At 53.8% G+C, this 19471-nt stretch overlaps 1 protein-coding gene across 4 annotated transcripts in view; it reads left to right on the top strand.

Moving 5' to 3' along the window:
• The window catches only part of TRAPPC9 (trafficking protein particle complex subunit 9), a 388615-nt gene that overhangs the window by 245169 nt on the left and 123975 nt on the right, over nt 1-19471 (top strand). The window contains exon 20 of one of the 4 annotated variants that reach the window (XM_070802399.1): nt 14779-14863. The exons of the other annotated variants lie outside the window; for them this stretch is intronic. Within the exon in view, the coding sequence (XP_070658500.1) occupies nt 14779-14848 (70 nt within the window). The 3' untranslated portion in view covers nt 14849-14863. Of the gene's footprint in view, nt 1-14778; nt 14864-19471 lie in introns of those variants that run through there. 4 annotated transcript variants of the gene reach the window in all.

A 19471-nucleotide genomic window follows, 5' to 3' on the forward strand; every position in this document is an offset into this window, starting at 1 on the left:
GGTGGAGAATGTTCTCTGAGGAATTCTTTCAACTCATAAGAAAACACTGGGAAGAAACGAGCAAACGAACGAGCAGCGGAGCCTGACGCTCCTCATCCCACCTCCCTTCCTCTTCCTCCTGTGGGGGTCTCCGTGTCTCCAGGACGTGGCATCGTCACGCCGCCCTTCACTACCGCGTCATCCTGTTTATTTACGGCCCCAGGAAGCACTGTTTTCAGAGGCGTCTGTTGATGACGTAAGTGGTTGCGCGTCGTGTATCTCTTTCTGTGTGCCCTTTAGTTGCTCTCGACAGCGTCATGCTTTGGAGCTGAGGTCCCGCCCTCCGACGGGTCCCGCCCTCCGACGGCGCCTTGTGCCCGGTTCCCACGAGCGCCCGTTCAACCATCTCGTGCTGATCCACACGAGGTCGCTCCCAGGGTGCGGCCGTCTGATGCCCCCATTGATGACCAGGAATGCCCAGTCGTGTTCGCCGTCCGGGGCTGGTAGTCGGGAGGGCTTTACCGCCTAACCCTCGGGAGGAAGGACCCGCCCCGCCCGACAGCTCCTGTTCTCAGGGGTTCTTGCCGTGTGGCTGCGTGCGGGGACCAGGTGCTGCTGTGTGGAGGCTGTGGCGGTGAATGCTCTGGCTCTGGGGCGTAAGTACAGCTCTTTCCTGGGGCGCTGCCCCATCCTTGGGGTCAAGGCCACCAGCAGCCGCCTGGGCCACGTGCTGGTCTCCAAGTGGGGCAGGAGACCGTCTGCCTCGTCTAGACCTTTAGATGCGACCTGAGATCCCAGAGGGCACCATTCAGGTCGTCTCACGACACCAATAATAAGATCTGCTTTTAAAAAATGTACAGATCGCCTAGCCTGTTCTAAGGTTGACTCACGCCTGGCGGCGCCGGAAGTCTCAGCACTGTTAACGAGCCCATTCACAAACCAGCACAGTTCGTTCTTGTGCTTCCGGCTTCTTCCTTGTTAAGTTTTGTGCTTAAGTCCTCATTTCTCAATGCTCCTAACTCACACATTCTTTCTTCATTCATAAAATATTCATTCAATAAATATCAGTGCTTCCAGAACATGCTCCGTGGAGCCTGCATCGGGATGAGTAAGTCAGGACCCTCCCTGGCCGGGGAATGATGACAGCTTGGCGAGGGTCTCGGGCAGCTGGGCTGTTTGGGGGTGGGGTACAACCAAGCTCACGATGCCCTGTCTGTCTGGGGAGTCAGCTTGCCCCGGACCCACCAGCCCATGGGCGTCCTGTGTTGGCGGGACGCAGGAGTCCCCGTGCCCCCTCTCTAGAACTCTCCAGCCTTGCCTGATTCTGACACGTGCTCCGTCTCCATGGAGGGGTCCCGGGCCATTGGTCTGATGGAGCTGGTCTGGGGGAGGAAGCAGTGGTGGGTGGACCTTGCCTGGCAGCCGTGGGACACCCTGAGACTGAGCTGCGGTCCTCGTCCCTCCAGGCTGTATCTCCTCAGAGCCCCATACTCCCCCCATCCCCTGGAGTCCTGAGCTCAACCCTCGCCAGGCTCTTCCTGCGTCGTGCAGAGCCAGCTCCAGCACAGCTCAGCGTCCTCGGGCACTGACGCATGCTGCCCTTGGACAGGCTCGGCCACCCTGGGGTGGGCAGGGCAGGCCACCCGGCCCCCAGTGGTGAGTGGTCCTCAGACTCTGGTGTGATCGTTGAGCGTGGCACAGCCTCCCCTTCAGCAAGAAGCTGCCCCTGAAAGCCGCGTAGCCGTGAGGCTGCCCTTGGTGGAGCCCTGGCATCCTGGGGCACCTGGGGCATTGCACAGGAGAGGGGCCAGCTCCAGTTGGGGTGTGGGGGTGCCTGGGTCTCTCCCTTCTGGGTAGGAAGGTGTGTGCAGGACAAGCGTAACGCGTCCTCTGGAGTGCGGAGTGCAGTGTCCGAGCCCCGGCTGTTTGGAGCAGTTTCGGTGCTCTGTCCTCTTAGTACCCTCTCGCGAGAATGTCTGTCCACGGGTTACAGACAAGCAGGCTGAATCAGATCAGAGGGGACTCAGGTCTGCCTGACCCCGCGGCCGAGCGCTAGGATGGCTGCAGGAGTAAGGGAGCGGGTTTTGTCCCTGTGTCCTCCTTCTCTCTGTGCAGCCTTAGGCAAGCCGTGAGCCGCACTAATCCACTGTCCCATCCAGGCGGGGAGGAGGGCCGGGGAGGGGCCATCTGGGCTCCGACTTCCAGGGTGTTCAGGGATTCAAGCGTTTCCTGAGTGTCCGGTGAGGGGCATGAGGGACTGCCTCATAGGCTGAATATTTGAGCTTCTAAACTGGAAATAACACTCTTAATCCCTGTATTTCTTAGAGAGATCTCTTTTCATCGTGTCATTTAAAAGACAGCATTCCAGCAAACGGATGGAGCAAGTACCTTTCACCTTCCTCATCTCTTCCTGGGAAAGGTCCTTTGGAAATCAGTGACTCATCTCTGCTTCTGTGGCCTGGTTGATACATTAATTCTGTAATTAAGGGCCATTTGTTCACCTCACTTCCGCCTGACACGGTTTGTGATGCTTGGCCTGCACCGATTACATTTCCTGGGGCTCCACGCGATCGGTCATGACCTTGAGAGTGTCCTCAGGACTTGGAGCTAGGTAGGTGCCTGTAGTAACGTTCACTTCTCCCTGAGGGGTGTTGGAAAGAGGATCCCATTTTCTCAGGCACCCTTGCCTTCTGTCCTCACGCTCAGGGCTCAGGCACTGTGCTTGTCTCTGCCTCCTGTGAGCGCGGTCACGGCCATGCTGGTGGTGGCAGCTGGAGCCCAGAGCTTCCCAGTTGACCTCTCCTCGGGAGTCACCTACTCCTCTTTACGCTGTATCCCCAGGCCTGGGCGTCCCTCCGCCTCCAGTTTCAAAAGATGGCCAGAAACCATGGAACGCTTTCTGACTGAAACATCGTAAACTTCCTTAAGAAAATACAGTGTCCCCAGCAGCAAATTTACTGGAAGAATTAAGATATGATAATTATTGTGTTTTTGTTTAATTATCAAACCATTAAAATTAAATTTCATGACAACCCTCATTTACTCATAAATCTATTTACCATGGCAGATGTTTTCTCAGCTCCCTCCCCAACCCCCCATCTCGTCCCACCCTCCCTTGCAGGGAACCTCCGCCTGCTCAGCAGCCGGGCATCGGCTGGTCTGGGCATCGCCTCCCTGGGGGCCCCACCGCTGTGTCTCTGGGAACAGATGAGCCCGTCACATGTCTGGACAGCACACCACGTGGGTCCTAGAGCGGCTTTCCTGCCAAAGGGGCGGAAGAAGCCCAGCAGGGTCCCCTGGGCCACTTCAGTGATGGAGCTGCAGGGAAGGGGCGTGTCCTTATTCTTTCTTTTAGTGGGAAACTTTACTTTGGACACTTTGAACATATGCAGAAGGTGGCCATAAGAGGACCTCTCACCCTGCTTCTACACCAGGGACTCATGGGCAGTCTTCCCTGTCTCTTCCTCATCAGCTTCCCCATGTTCTTGTGTTATTTTGAAGCAGATTCAAGGCAACCTCTTATTTCATCTGTAAACATTTTAATTGTCAGCACTGGAGCGCTTTTTAAAACCCTAACTGCAATGACTTGGACTGTGAAGAAAGCTGAGTGCCGAAGAATTGATGCTTTTGAACTGTGGTGTTGGAGAAGACTCTTGAGAGTCCCTTGGACTGCAAGGAGATCCAACCAGTCCATTCTGAAGGAGATCAGTCCTGGGTGTTCATTGGAAGGACTGATGCTAAAGCTGAAACTCCAGTACTTTGGCCACCTCATGCGAGGAGTTGACTCATTGGAAAAGACTCTGATGCTGGGCGGGATTGGGGGCAGGAGGAGAAGGGGACGACAGAGGATGAGATGGCTGGATGGCATCACTGACTCGATGGACGTGAGTTTGGGTGAACTCCTTGAGATGGTGATGGACAGGGAGGCCTGGCGTGCTGGGATTCATGGGGTCGCAAAGAGTCGGACACGACTGAGTGACGCAACTGAACTGGACTGAATGCCATACCGTGTTTTAAAATGAACATCGTCAACCTTGGAGCCTTTTTTAAAAAACGTAACTGCAGTGCCGCCCCATGTTTAAAGACAAACAGTTCCTTCATACGAATGCGTACATTTCTAGTGACCTTGGTGTCATTTGCTTTTTAAACCTGCAGTCAGAATTCACGAGGTCCATTAGCGTCCAGTCCGTTTTGAGTCTGTAGGTCCCTGTGCACCTCTCTCTCTCAGTGTCCATGGGCCACGTCAGGGCCCCCAGGTGGGGACGTGGCCGCTTGGGTGCCTCTGGTGGTGGTGATCTTGCTCCTGTGACTGACTTCTTTTTCTTTATTCCTCATTGAATCGGTAGTAAGCTCTAGAGGTTTCATCATATTGCGTGATTTTTTTTTTTTTTTTGCAAAGAATCTCCATCAGAAGGCATTGGTGTCTGGCTTATCTGCTTTCTGTGATGGAACCATTATTATTAGATCTTTTCCTCTTATCTCACCTTGCACCCCACACGCATGCCTTTTCATCCCCAGCAGATCAGTCAACATTAAGAAAACTCACTGACTCTTTTTCATAAGCTCAGGATGAAACACATAAGCATTTTCTGTCTGGGGTTTGGAAAGTGACCAGATGAAGAAGTGCAGCGTTTTCTGTGTCTGTGTCTCTGTGCTCTAAGTCACCCCGCTCGTCGGATAATTAAGGCTCAGCAGCTGCTCAGGCAGACACATCGGGGGAACGCTGGTGCCGTTTGGGGCTCTCAGCGGCCCGGCGGGATGGGGAAGCCTTGCTGCCGCCTCTGGGAGCTGGCGTGGCCGTGGACCTGAGTGGCTTGGGGTCTGGCAGGACCAGGCTGCAGCCCCCAGGGGCGAGGCAGCGTCCTGGATGTCCACGGGAGCTGACGGGAGTGGAGGGAGTCCGGATCAGCCGGAGCAGCGTCTGTGTGTGTTTGCTGTACTCTGTGCTGCTCCCTCCAAAACCAACGGAAGCTGGTCACTGTGTGTGTTTTTCCAGGGCAAGGCTTATTTTTCCCATCCGATTAACAGCTCACTGGAGCTTAGGATGGGAGAGGTGGGTGTTTCCTGTGCCCAAGTGCGGAGGGAGGTGGGAGTGGACTCGTCTGGGCCGGAACTTAGTGGACCTTGGATGCCAGGGTGGAAGGAAATGAGTCTTAGTACATTTTTAACGATGGACACATTTGAAGATGTCTGTGTCATTTGGGCTTTCCAGTTTTAACCTGCAGGACAAATGACAGCTTTACTGCTGGCTCAAAATCCTCCTGTGCGAGTCACGGTCAAAGCCACGTCTGTCCTTGGAGGGGAAGGGATGGTCACAAGAGAGTTCAAGGCACGAGAGTGTCAGATTGACCTTTTAGGAAGTATCTGGAAGAGGTGGTGGCTGGTGAGAGTCTGGGTGTGGGCAGGTGTCTGAGCTAGGGTTTGCACCAGGTCGTAGGAGGCCTGCTGCCGTGAGCACCCCCGACCCTGCGCCCTCTGCCGGCTCCATGGGTGGTTCTGCCTGTGAGTCGAGAGCTTCCGTCCTCTCCAGGCACTGGAGATGCAGGTGTTACAGGACAATGGCTCAGAGAACCCAGAGGGTGTTGGGAGGGAAAGGCCAGTCAGTGACTAGACAATCAAATAGGTCAAGGGCAAGGCTGAATGCTAGACCAGTGCAGAGGGGGCACCAGAGGAGGGTCAGAGCAGCCAACGGGAACCCGAGAGGTTGGGGGGAGTCGGGTCACGGGGCAAAGGCTGCGAGTCTCTCAGTTGAGTGTAAAGAGAAGAGCACGTGCGCACGCCATCTGTGCCCCCACCCCCCAGACCGGCTCCTCACCGGGGGCTGTTTTATTTGTTTCCTGCTTGCTGCCGTGTGTTCTGTGGGTGTGGACCAAGGTAGAAGGAAGTGTATCCATCACTGCAAAGTCCCCTGGGCTCCCCTGTTCATCCCTCCCTCCCCGCTGACCCCTGGTAACCAGTGGTCCTCTTCCTGCCTCCTTAGTTTTGCCTCTTCCAGAAGGTCACAGAGTGGGGAGCATACAGGATGTCGCCTTTTTGAGCTGACTTCTGTTGTTTAGTGACAACGCGCTGAAGGTTCTTCCTCTACGTGTTTTCATGGCTTGATAGCTCATTTCTTTTTAGCACTGAGTGTCCATGAGCAGGGTTTTGTGTGGACATAAGTTTTCAGCTCCTTTGGGTGGATACCAAGAAGCATGACTGATGAGCATATACGGTTAAGAGTGTTTATTTTTGCCAGAATTGTCGTGCATTTTTAAAAGCCAAAAACAAAGCACCCCTTTCTGCCTCTTTCATCACCCAGTTCCCAATTGATGTTCTATAGAAGAAGGGAAAAAAAGAGAAAGAGGAAGTGCTGGAGGGAAACAGCACAGGGCCTGGCGGGGGCTTGGGGCGCCCTGCTGTGTTTGGGAGGGCCCCTCTGGACCCGGCCTGCGCATCTGCTCCTCATCCTGGGAGCTTCGGGCTTCCCTGCCCCCCTGCTGCTTCTCCACGTGTCCTCTGCATCTCGTGCTGTGACAGCCCTATTCCCTGGCACGTCTGTCTGCCCTGGGAGCCACCTCTGGGCGGGGGTCACGTTCTCATTGTCACCCTGCTGGCTCCCCGCCTAGGGCCTAGGAACTGAATTGGATCACTTTCTGTATCATTCAGTTTAGGCTGTTTCTCTGCAGTAACAAAAGACCTTGAATCTTAGTTGTTTAGTAAACAGAAAGGTTTGTTCCTGGTTCAGGTTCTGTGAGCACCACAGTTTAGCTTTGCTCCATTTTGCTTTCACTCGTGAGCCATGTGCTGGTTTGGAGGAGAGAAATAGGGAAAGGGACAGGCCACACGGCAGCTGGGGAGCTCTCTGCTTGGATGTGGCCCGTGTCTCTTCTGCATATTGCATTAGTCAAGCGAGTCACAGGACAGCCTGGAGTCAAAGAGGGATTGGTGGGCAGTGCTGCAGGAAGGGCGCTGAGATGTGGACGGGGCTGCGGTCCAAGTATGTCCTCGGTGTCTAAGGGGAATGATCGCACTTCTTTGTCTTCATCTTTGATTTTTGCTGTCTGTAAAAGATGGCTGCTTTTGTCCCATATGAACGTATAACGTGACAGTTGACTCTGCGTTCTTTTGTTCTCCACATCGTTTCAGAAGGTGTTACCAGAATCCCCATCATGTCCTAAGCGCCACACTGGTGCCTTGCGGGAAGGGGCACACACACATACCCACGCCGCCTGGCGTGATGCGCATGTGTGCTCGGCGTGGAAATAAACCCCTGGTTGTCTCAGTCGGGCTTAACTGGGCAGCTGTGGTCAGACTCAGGCCACTGGCTGAGAGCCCAGCCTCTGCGCTCAGGCTTCGGGAACACGGGGACCAGAAAGGGATGGGTGTGTGACACCTGGCGGGCGCTGGGCATCACACTGCCAGCCTTACACACTTGCTTATGGAGCCGCAGCAGCCTGCAGTGAGGGCACCCCGAGTCCATCTGATAAAGAGGGGGCTGAAACCATGGCCGCCCTGTCCCCCGTTGGAGAAGTTCGGGCAGGTAGGGCCAGAGGCCTCGCATGTCCTGCCCTACGCGCAGGCATCCAGTGAGGACTGGATGCGGGGCACCTGGTGTCTGGTCTGCTGCTCTGGCGTCACCTGGCACGACCTCGCCCCGTGTTCAGCTCCCCTCTAGGACGAGATGGTCAAGCCAGGGGCCGCATCCCTCTGCCCTGGAACCCTCGCCTCTTAATGCGGAGCCTGGCCTGGAGGGAGTGCTCCTGTGTATTGGCCAGAGTCAGCCTCTTATTAGCATCCTGTTCAGTTCATTCGTTTTTTGTTTTTGTTTTTCTTTCTCCTAGAATTGATATGTTCCAGGGACCTTTTTCTCTTTAAAAATGTCCATCCAGGAGAACTCAGGCTGTCGTGCTGGGAGGCCCCCAGGACGCTGGGCAGCCTTGCTTCCTTCGTGGCTGTGTGACAGTGGTTAGATTAGAGGAAATTTTTTCATTTCCAATTAATCATTTTCCGTGAACCTGTTCTGCATTCGGCACGCAGCAGGCTCCCTGCTTAGCATGTAGCTGCCTCGCTCCCCCCTGGACTCCTCTCTCTTTTCTGTAAGTGATTGCATTGTTTGTGTTTGCACCGTGTGTTTTGGAGATGCTTTTGGAAGAAGGAACAGAGATTCTGGTTGCTGAATGCTAATGGACACCTTGTGAGGGGCAGGGGGCACAGCTCCTGGAGATCAGGAGGCCAAGCTGCTTTGCTCTGGGAACCTTTGTTTTTGATGAGTAGTTCTGACAATAAAAAATCTGTGGAGGCACTGTCTCTGCTAAACGGGACCTGAGGCCCACCTTGTTAGCTCATGTTCCGCAGCTCTGGACCTGAGAGGCGTGTGCCTGTCCCAGTCTGTTCAGAGGAGACGGGGCGCGGAGGACCTGATGTCTCTCCAGGTGTTTTGCCCGAGAACAGCAATTTTCCACAGTATCACGTGGGGGAGAATCTGCAAACTCAGGGAGCAGAACAGGCTAGCATTGGCAGCTGCGGAAGGCGTGTTTCAGACCACACAGGAGTGTTCTTAACTGCCCTTTGTACAGGCCCTGTGCCGGGTGCTGAGGGTCTGCAGACGAAAAAGCCGTATGCTCTGAGCAACTGAACTGAGAGTCACAGAGGGTGCAGGAGGGAGCCCTCCAGGGAACAAAGACAGACAGACTGACAGTCCTGTCCCCTGGGCAGCTCAGTGCAGATGCAGCCTGCAGTGAGGGGTGTGGAGCAGAGGCTGTGAGCGCCCCGCCCTGCGCCGCTGGGATCAGCATAACCCAAAGCGTTCTGTGCTCCGTCCTGGGGAGGAAGCCCGTCACTGTTCGGATAGTGTCATGGACGGCTTTCCTCTGCCTCCTTCTCTGAGTCATCTTCTCAAGTGCGCCTATTAATAGCACTAGGGGCAGAGTTCCTTGGTAGAAGTGTCTAAGTATTTTAGAGAAATTAAAAATCTAGCCTCTGTCAAACATTGTTTTTCCCCAGAATTTGCTGAGTGCCTGAAGTTACACAGTCTTGCCTTGTTTGTTTGGTTTTTTTCCCCTTATTTAATCTCTTAGTGTTTTCTTAAATACTCTTAGTATTCTTTTGGAGATGCAGTTCTTCTGAGTATTTGTAATGATTGTTGTGAAAAATACCTCTTAACAAACTTTGGAACCTGGAAGTTGGAAGGGGGCACTCTGAGATCCTCAGAGCCCTGACCCCTCCACGCAGGTGGGGACCGGGAGGCCTCCAAGAAGGCACCGTGGCCTCTCCGCGGTCTCACCGCCACCTGCAGGGAGAGACAGGCGGGCTCCCGCCTCTAGGTCCCAGGGCCCCGGGTTCCTGAGGGGCGTGGAGCCGGGGTGTCTGACAGAGAGAGAGTGCCACAGAGTCAAGTGTGGGCTGGTGCTCCGCCCTCTCCCCGGGGAACGAATTTCTCCCTTCTGTCCTCCTGGGGAGCGTGTCCGCCCTCCCAGGCTGGTCCAGACGTCCTCTCTGCTGGAGGCTGGCCGACCCTCGAGACACCTCCTCCTCCTCCGTGTCCCGCGGTTCTCAGCACCGGGCCGCTGTTACAGTCCACTGCTCTGGGACCAGGTCCGCGGGTGTCTCTCCCCAGCAGGTGGCGACTCTGGGCGCCACGCCTTCCTCGTCGTCCCTCTTCCCCCAGGGCCCAGTGCAGGACCAGGTGGTTAACAAGGGTGGGGGGCAGAGACGTCCATGTTCCAGTCCCCGGGACCTGGACACGTGTTTGCTTATGTGGCGGAAGGAACTCTGTGGATGTGTTGCATTAAAGACCCTGAGATGGGGAGATGACCTCGGTGTCTTTGGGCCACCATAATGAAGTACAGCAGGCTAGAGGGCTTGGAAACAATAGAAGTTTCTCGTAGTCCTGGAGGCTGCAGTCTGAGCTCAGCTGTTGGTCCGGGGGTTTGCACCCAGGCCTCTGTGCCTCTGCTGCCTGCCCTTGCCCTGCACCTGGAGCTTCCCGGTGCTCCTGTCGGTCCTTACGTTGCTGGAGAGGGTGCCTTACCAAGTGGGCTTTGGGGGCACTGGTCAGAGTCAGCTTTTGTCCCATGTCCTCCTTGTTCCGGGCAGGGCAGGACTCCCTGTGGTCCATGGGGAGCATCTGGAGGAATGGGTCCTAGTCCTGTGGGTGCCCCGCCCTCCCATGTCTGATCTCCTCCCTGAAGTGCCAGGGTGTCTGTGAACATCAAGGCACCACGTGCTGCAGCCTCAATGCAGGGCCGTTTGAGATCCTGTAACAAAGAGCACTGAAAGCTTCCGAGCCAGGGAGCGAGTGCCTCCTGGGAAGCTGTCCGGATGAAAATAAATCTCAACTGCAGAGTGAGGGCGAGCACAAGGGTGTTTATGTCTGTGTTATTTTTAGAAACTGGAATGTCCAACAGTAGGGCGTGATTAGTGAATTACGGTACGTTTGTATAATTGACAGTCATGCAGCCATCACAGATTGTGTTTCTGTAGAATTTGTAATGCTGAGCTCCGTTGTCACAATGAGGATTGTGATGCCAGCAGACTTGGGCAGGGGAGACAGGCTCCCTAGATGAGCGTGAAGGCAGCGCCCTGCCTGGAGTGGGAGGCCCTGGGGCCTGGCTCTGCGAGGCTGGGACGTCCCTGAGCTGCTGCTGAGACCTGGGCTTGGGAGGGGGCCGGGCCAGGTTCTTGCCAAGGCTCTTGGGCCATCCACAGCTCACAGCCGTCCAGGGCTGTGGGCCCTCCGGCCCTGGTCACTGTCCCTGACCCCCTGGCTCTGTGTCTGCCTGCTCACCACAGGGTGGACACTCATCGATGCCTCCAGAGGCTGGGAGGATCTGGAGTCCGTGACCTGGGATCAGGAGTGAGCACCCCCCACCAGACCCAGTCCTGCCATGCGGACAGTGTCCACTGCTTCATGGGTGGAGGTGGTGGGGTGTAAGCTGGGGTCTGTAACGTGACACACGGAGCGTGCAGATCAACGGACAGACGTGAGACTGGCTCGTAAGGCCACGTGACTGGAGGGAACTGCTGCAGTGCTCACAGGAAGAGAATCGCGGGGGAATCTTCTGCGTTTCTTGTTTTTATGTGCACTTGGTATTATTATTTGAAATATGTACAGGTTTTTTTTTTTTTTTTTTTTTTTGCGTTTCTTGGCCAGGTGTGTTTCAGCTTTCTGAAGCCGTGGTGTTCACCTGTCCGTGTTTCTTGTTCTGTGTGTCCATTTGGATGTGCTCTTTGCCCACAAGGAGTGCAGTGTCATCTCTGGGGACACGGTGGCCTCATCTTTCTCTGGGGTGGATTTGGACTTGACACTTTGGACCCTCACCTCATCTCCCGTTGCCGACCTGGGCACCTCCCAGAGTTCGCTGTCCCTCCAGGGCCCCCTGTACCGAGGGAGTCTTTGTTAGAGGTGCAGACGGCCTGTTCCCAACCACAAAAGAAAATCAAGTGAGAAGCATCTTTGGGGTCAGTGCTCCCTTGAGGGAAGGCTGCAGTGCTGAGATGATCACTGGGTGCAGCTGTCGAGCTCGCTTTTTCACTGCACTTATTCCCTCTTGGCAGCTGTAGAGTCCTTTTCAGTTACTTCTGCTCAGCCACCAAAGCCGCCTCCAGCATCCCAGTAAGAGTGTTGACCGGCTTCCTGTGTGTCATCTCCTGAGGCAACGAGGATGGGTTAGCTGACGGGCGGCTCCCAGCAGCCCCTTTGGGGCATGTAGGTAGCTTTCTTGAGTGGTCTCCGGGCAGCCCTCCAGCTGGTGGCTGGCACCCTGCCTCACCTTTCGCTGCTGCACTGGCCTTTGGGTTATCCTCTGTCTCCAGCTTTCTTCCCAGACAGAGTGCTCATCTTTAGGCTCCTTCCTTCTGTTGACTTCACAGGACGCTCCTCCACGCAGTCTGCCCTCCCATTTCAGGATCGTCATGTAGATATGCCATTGGTTTCCCACGTGAAATACTTGAAGCAAGCCTCTCCGCCTGTGCAGGGAAGTCTAAACACCTTCGTGTGCTCACAGACTCTCCACCTTCCTTCCCTCCTGCTGGTAGGGGTGGGTTGAGGCCAGATGTTGGGTGACGGGGTGGAAGGGTCCCCCGGCTTTGTCTCTCACATCGTCTTCCTTGATTCGTTCCTCGTTGGGTTGGAAGAGGAGAACTTGCCAGATGGGCAGGGCCGTGGACGCAGATGCTCAGAGGGCAGAGTGTGAAGTGGGAACGTGAACGTAAATGTCACGTGTTGTTTCCACTGCCGCTGCCCTTGGGTGGCTGTGGAGTGGGGCCCTGGAGCCTCTGACCGCAGGTGACAGAGCCAGTGCTGCGGCAGCCCTGCGGGCCTACGCCTGATCAATGCCTGCGCGGCTCAGAAAGCCTGCGGGCCTGCGCCTGATCAGTGCCTGCGCGGCTCAGAAAGCCCGCGGGCCTGCGCCTGACTCAGTGCCCGCGCGGCTCAGAAAGCCCGCGGGCCTGCGCCTGATCAGTGCCTGCGTGGCTCAGAAAGCCGATAAGGCGAAGATACGTTGAAAAGACGCAGGAAGAGAGGTGGGCTTCCTGAACCCCTGTGGGTCTTTGGGGATTTGAAAACAGAATTCAGCCTTGCGGAAGATCGATTCAGCTAGAAAAATCTTTCAGGGATTTTTATTGGCTTCATGTTGAAAATGCCACAACCATTAAAATATGAAAAGGAGAAAGTCCTTAACAATGTGGAATTGGTAACTAGGCGCAAAAAAGAAATTCCAGAAAGAAAATGATAAAGCGGGAGCCAGGCCCCCACCTCACACCGCCTGAGCAGAGCAAAGCTGCCCACCTTGATCCAGTGGTTCCTCCACGGAAATCCTATGAGAACAGCAAAAAGGGCCGGTCATTTCACACAGCCCGCTTTCACGGGAAGGCCCTTAGATGCTTGATCACTTGAGACATGGAGTGTTCCCTCACAGTACATTTTGGAGCCCAAGGAGAAATAAAACAGTTGAGCAAAGTATGTCTCCCAGACTGACCTCTCCTCCCTCCCTGCAGCCTCTTTTTAAAAGCTTTGTATTTTATATCGGAGTATAGCCCGCTAACAGTCATGTGGTAGTTTCAGGTGAACAACAGAGACTCAGCCATGCAAATCCATGCAGCCATTCTCCCCCGAACTCCCCTCCCACCCAGGCTGCCCAGCAGCATCGAGCAGAGTTCCCTGTGCTCTACAGCACGACCTTATCGGTTGTCCATTGTAAATATCACGCTGAGTACATGTTCATCCCAGACTCCCTCACTGTCCCTTCCCCTCGTCCTTCTCCCCTCACCCCTGGAACCGTAAGTTCATTCTCTAAAGTCTGTTAGTTTCTTTCTGCTTTGTAAGTGCACTTGTACCATTTCTGTTTGGATTCCACGTACGAGGGGTGTCATTCGGTATTCCTCCTCCTCTGCCTGACGTCACTCAGTGCGCGCTCTTTTGCATTCTTTTCCGTTACGGTTTATCATAGAATACTGACTGCGGCTCCCTGTGCTGTGCAGTCGGACCTTGTCGTTTATCCATCCTGTATATGATAGTTTGCACCTGCTCGTCTCAAACTTCCACTCCTTCCCTGCCCCCTGCCCTTGGCAACCTCCAGCCTCTGGATACAGGTGAGGAGGAGAATCCCCTTTTCTCAGGGTCCCAGGACAGAGGCCAATAAAACATGGTCTCTACACTCAGAGGACTGCGAGAGGGAGATGGACAGGCGGACAGGTGACTGCCACGCTGTGCTCACTGCTCTCTTTGGGGGACATATCCCGGAAGCTGGAGGATGAGCCCAGCCTGGAAGGAGGCCTGGCAGAGGTGCCACCGGGGCTGGGCACCGAGCGTGGACGGCTCTCACAGCTCGGTGCAGCTCGGCGGGCAGCGGGGAGGGATGTGCCAGGGGCCAGGCAGGAGCAGCCACAGGGGCAGGGGGCGAGCAGGATGCCTGGGGGTGCCGCGGGGACCCTCACGAGCCTCCCAGGCCCCTTGCTGGGCAGGCCTGCCCCGTCCACACTGGGCCTGTGGGTGGGATGAGGGTAGGAGAGGGTAGGAGAGGCCCCTACCCTGAGGCTGGTGTGCATGCCCACGGCTGTCCGTCCATCCCACGTCACCCCAACCGTGTGGGGTGGCCCCTGGCCAGCCCAGCGCTCACACATTCTGATTCCACATCCGTCTGATCACATCTAATAACTGTTCATGTGGTACCGCCAACATGCTTTCAAATCCTAAACCCTAGGACCGTGAAGAAACCTCTTAAGTTCAGAGGGGGTGACAACGATGCCCCAGGAGGCAGGGTCACAGTGAGGGGCGGGCTGTGGGCGGTGGCCGCTGCACGGACTCCACCTCTGTGGGGAGCTGGGAGGAGACAGGAGGCAGGAGGGGGCTGGCCATCTGCCACTGGCCCACAGGGGCCTGCAGGACGTGGCCCATGCGGCCTGATCATCTGACTTGTCGAGAGATTCAGACACTCGACTGAATATCCAAAATGTTCCTGTATTTCAAACAGTGACTTGAGATTTTTTAAGAGGAGGCAGGCCAGATGTGTCTGTGAGCTGGGCGAGGCCGGCCAGCCCTCTGCGGACTCCCGGGCGGGTCTCTTGGCTGGCATGTGACCTCCTTGGTGGATCCGCCCTGGCACTGGGTCTCGTTACTGACCGGAAGTCTCTCATCTGAACAGCTCTTCCAGCCGAGCTTTTCTTAACTCATCTCCTCTCCACCTCTCTCTGCATCGACACAAATTACTGGACAGTGAAATGGGAAAGAAACTGAAGCTAAAATTTATTTTAATTGGGGAACTTCTGCCATTATCCCTTCCAACCACCATTATCATCTTCATCATCTTCCTTTTACAGTTTCATGCCGTGCAAACCTCATAGTGCCAGATGGAAGGAAATGAAGCATCATGATGAAACAGGAAAATAAATAAAAATGCGAATGAATCAGACGATGCCCAAGGAGAGCCCGGACTCAGAGGAGCTGCCGGCCTGTGTTCAGGCGAGCCGGGGAGCCGTGCCCAGCTGTGCCGTGGCACATGGCCAGTGGGGACGTGGCAGGATCTCACTCCAGCCAGGCCCCCCATGCCCAGGGCAGGGGACACAGTTCCCTTGTCGCCCAGGAGGCCACACTGCCCAGAGGGAGTGTGGGCACCTTGGCAAGGCCACAACTTGGCAAGGCTGCCCTAGCCTTATAGCTCCAGGGAGCCTCTCCCTCCAGGCTGTAGGGTGCTTTAGGCACTTGCTCCCAAGCCACATCCCTGGAGGCCGCCTCCCAGCAGAGGAGTCAGGCTGAAGGAGTTGGGGACAGGGCCAAGGCTGTGGCTGCCCCCATGCACACACTGCAGCGTGTTCACGGCAAGTGAAAGGGCCCTGGGGAGGCGCTTCCCATCCCCATGCTCACCAGGAGATGACAGACACGGGCCTCCCATCACTGGCTTTCTGGCAGGCCCAGCCACTCGGCAGGAGAACAGCTGATGAGAACATCCCTCTGGGCCTCGCCCCAGGAGCAGTGCAGCAGGGTGCAGAGGCCAGCACAGTGCCTGGGGTGGGGTGCAGTGGGGTGTGCTATCAGTGTGTCCCCAGGGAGGGGCGGGGCATCCCCGTGCCCCTCAGCCCTTCTTAGGGCTGCCAGCTGAGACAGGGCAGGCCTGGGACCCCCCATGATGGGACCCCAGGGATAGAGACCTGGCAGGTGAAGATCATCAGGCTGGTAGTCCCAGCTGTGGCCAACTAGGACTACCTCAGTGACAGTCACAGGGCAGAGCAGCCAGGCAGACAGCAGACGTGGGCAGAATGCGGCTCTGCAGTGCCAGACTCGACTCTGGCCACCTGGGCTCAGGGCCCGGGTGTCTCTGCCCTACCTGGGCTCAGGGCCCGGGTGTCTCTGCCCTACCTGGGCTCAGGGCCCGGGTGTCTCTGCCCCACCTGGGCTCAGGGCCTGGGTTTGTCATACACTCAGCAAACAACAACAAAAGACTACAGAGAAATACCCATTTAAATCACTACTAGTTTCTCATCATAAACTGTGGAAGCCAGAACCCATGCTGAACAATACTTTCAAAGTACAGAGAGGGAAGAGCTGTCAGCTGAAGTTCTTATAGCCAGTGAAAACATCCTTCAGGATGAAGGCGAAATAAAAACATTTCGATGAAGGAAAACTAAGAAACTGCCACCTCTTCTTCAAGAAATGCTTCAGCAAGTTCTTCAGGTTAAAGGCAGACAGAGCCAGGTGGAACTGGTTATTCAGGTAAAAGTGAGCACCACCAGAAATCCTAACACTTGGGCAAACATTACGTACTTTTTTCTCTTCTTTCTTTTAAATACATAGGAATTCTTTTTAAAAAATTTAAAAATATGTGGTTAACAATGTATATGAGTTTAATATGTTTGACAAGAATAGCAGAAAGAATAGAGGTGGGGCAAATGAAGCCACGTGAGTTCATTTTTTATGAAATGATACGATCTTTTAAGTAGATTATAAAAAATTAAAATTATATTTTAATCCCTTAGGTTACACTAAAAAATGTAAAGGAATGTAGGTAAAATGTCAACAGGTCAATTTAACTTACATATGTGGTGTGTGCATATATATAGAGAGAGAAAGCACAAGAGAAAGATAATAGCCAGAGACTGTTACAAGAGACAAAAAAGCAAAATTCAAGTGTATTTGGTCTAGAAGGGATGCAGTTTATGTAGGTGGGTTCAAATGAATGAACTTGAAAGCCTCCCCTGCAAACAGTGCGCTTACATTACCATAGTGGAGTGGTTGTATAACTATCGCTCAGTCCAGTTCAGTCGCTCAGTCGTGTCTGACTCTTTGCGACCCCATGAATCGCAGCACGCCAGGCCTCCCTGTCCATCACCAACTCCCGGAGTTCACTCAGACCCACGTCCATTGAGTCAGTGAGTCCATCCAGCCATCTCATCCTCTGTCGTCCCCTTCTTCTCCTGCCCCCAATCCCTCCCAGCATCAGAGTCTTTTCCAATGAGTCAACTCTTCGCAGGAGGTGGCCAAAGTACTGGAGTTTCAGCTTCAGCATCATTCCTTCCAAAGAAATCCCAGGGCTGATCTCCTTCAGAATGGACTGGTTGGATCTCCTTGCAGTCCAGGGGACTCTCAAGAGTCTTCTCTTAACACCACAGTTCAAAAGCATCAATTCTTCGGTGCTCAGCTTTCTTCACAGTCCAACTCTCACATCCATACATGACCACAGGAAAAACCATAGCCTTGACTAGACGAACCTTTGTTGGCAAAGTAATGTCTTTGCTTTTGAATATGCTATCTAGGTTGGTCATAACTTTCCTTCCAAGGAGTAAGTGTCTTTTAATTTCATGGCTGCAGTCACCATCTGCAGTGATTTTGGAGGCCCCAAAAATAAAGTCTGACATTGTTTCCACTGTTTCCCCATCTATTTCCCATGAAGTGATGGGACCAGATGCCCTGATCTTCATTTTCTGAATGTTGGGTTTTAAGCCAACTTTTTCACTCTCCTCTTAAATACCCTTCAAGATGGAGTATTACCAAAGATAAAGAAGGAAGTCCGTGATGACGAAGCAGTCAGTCCATGAGCAGGGCATTGTCATCGTAAGTGTGTGGGTGTGTAATAACAGAGCTTCAAAGTACACAAGACAAAACCTACCTTCAACTGGAAGTGGTTACAGATAATTCCATAGTCATAACTGGGCATTTTAAAATCTTTCAGAAGTGATGAAAGTATTAGACCAAAAAACAAAAAAATTTGGTAAAGAAGTGAGTGGCACAGAGCTATCCACCACCTAACTGTATTTAGAGGACACTGCAGCAAACAGCTTCAGCATACACACCCTTTCCAAATGTACAGCTGCGTTCACCAAGGTGAACTGTGTGTTGGGCCGCAGAAGCAAGACATGGTATATTCGAAATGACTGAAATCACACAGAGAATCTGTGTGTATTAGACTCTAGTTAATGGTATATGTGTCAAGGTTTTTAGGGGAAAGTATACTGATGTTTGCAATTTACTTTAAAATGCATGAACAGAACATGAATTAATAGGTGGGTAAATACATAAATATGTTAATGATATGCAATAAAACAAATATAGCTAACTATTAATAGTAGGTGGTGGGTTTACCAGTCCTTATTGTAAAATTTTTTAACTTTACTATATGTTTGAAAATGTTCATAGTAACAATGGGAAAAAAATTCCATTATTTTTTAAATGGAAGTCTCAGAATACTTAAGACACCACTGTACATTGTAAATATCTTAGAGGGGGAATTGGCTATGTATTCAATAATATTTCCCCAACTTATCCATCCCAGGAAACCCCCCACCCCATACCCTTTTAAGGAAGATCTCAAGGAAACAGAAATCCAAGAATCTATTGGTATAGCAGAATGGACCCAACCAAAATTTGCATCAGATAGCCCTGATCCGAGGTGGCTCAGTGGTGAAGACCTGGCCTGCCAATGCAGGAGACGTGAGTTCAGTCCCTGGGTCCGGAAGATCCCCCAGAGAAGGAAATGGGAACCCACTCCAGTATCCTTGCCTGGGGAATTCCATGGACAGAGGAGCCTGGCGGGCTATAGTCCCCGTAGTTGCAAAAGGGTCAGACACGACTTAGCGACTAAACAACAGCAACAACACAATAAGACGTTTATTCTAATCTCTCTGATTCCTCGCTGTGCAATTCCTGTATCTTTCTGTTCCAGCACCTGTAGAATGGGGCCAATAGTTGCATCTGCTTGAGGGATTATTTGGGGATTAAATGGGACCAGAGGTGTGGAAACCCTCCCTCAGCGTCTGGCATCTTGTCGGCAGTGGGTAATTGCTAGTGACGGCCTCCTTCCCCCTGACCCGGGAGCGGCGTGCCTGGAGCTCTGCCTCTCTGCCCCGTCTTTGGCAGCGCTGTTGTAATAGATGGGCCAGGGGCAAGGAGGAGGAACCGCGAGCGCTTCTCAGCGCGTTCCAGTGTCCCGACGGCCAGGCAGCTTCCATGTCACCAAGAGTGGTTCCAGCACAAGGGGAGAGGCGGGTGCGTGGGCTAGGCTTTGCTGTGGGAGAGCCCGTAGGATCTTGCATGGAAAATGCAGGCCTGGCAGAGAAGGGTTTTCACACCCTGCATGAGCAAATGGACAGAAATGAGTTTGTGATTAGATTGCAGGCTCTCCAAGCCCCCCTTGGCACCTCACCAGCCAGCGTGTTGTGGGGAAGCATGGTGACGTCATTACTGGGACATTGGTACCACAGGCCCCAGAGGAGACGAGCCGTGTGCACACTCAGGTCGCCCCAGATATTCTGACGCTTCGGACTGAATTAAAGGGGATGCCACCATTTTCATAAAGCACCGTGTACTCAGGCCCGTCAGCACCCCAGTAGCATGTACCGGGTGATGACGTGGATCTGGCGCCGTGAGAGGCACTGGGCAAAACCATGACGGTGTTTCTCAGCCTGGGCCGGGGGCAGAGGCGTGAGAACAGCAGAGCAACCAGGGTAACACACCCCAAACCGCTCTCACTTTAAACTACGTGTTGTCTTGTCCTTCTTGAAAAAGAGAATAAAGTGCTGA

This window comes from Bos indicus, chromosome 14, assembly GCF_029378745.1.
Source record: "Bos indicus isolate NIAB-ARS_2022 breed Sahiwal x Tharparkar chromosome 14, NIAB-ARS_B.indTharparkar_mat_pri_1.0, whole genome shotgun sequence".
NCBI classification, from domain to species: Eukaryota; Metazoa; Chordata; class Mammalia; order Artiodactyla; family Bovidae; genus Bos; species Bos indicus.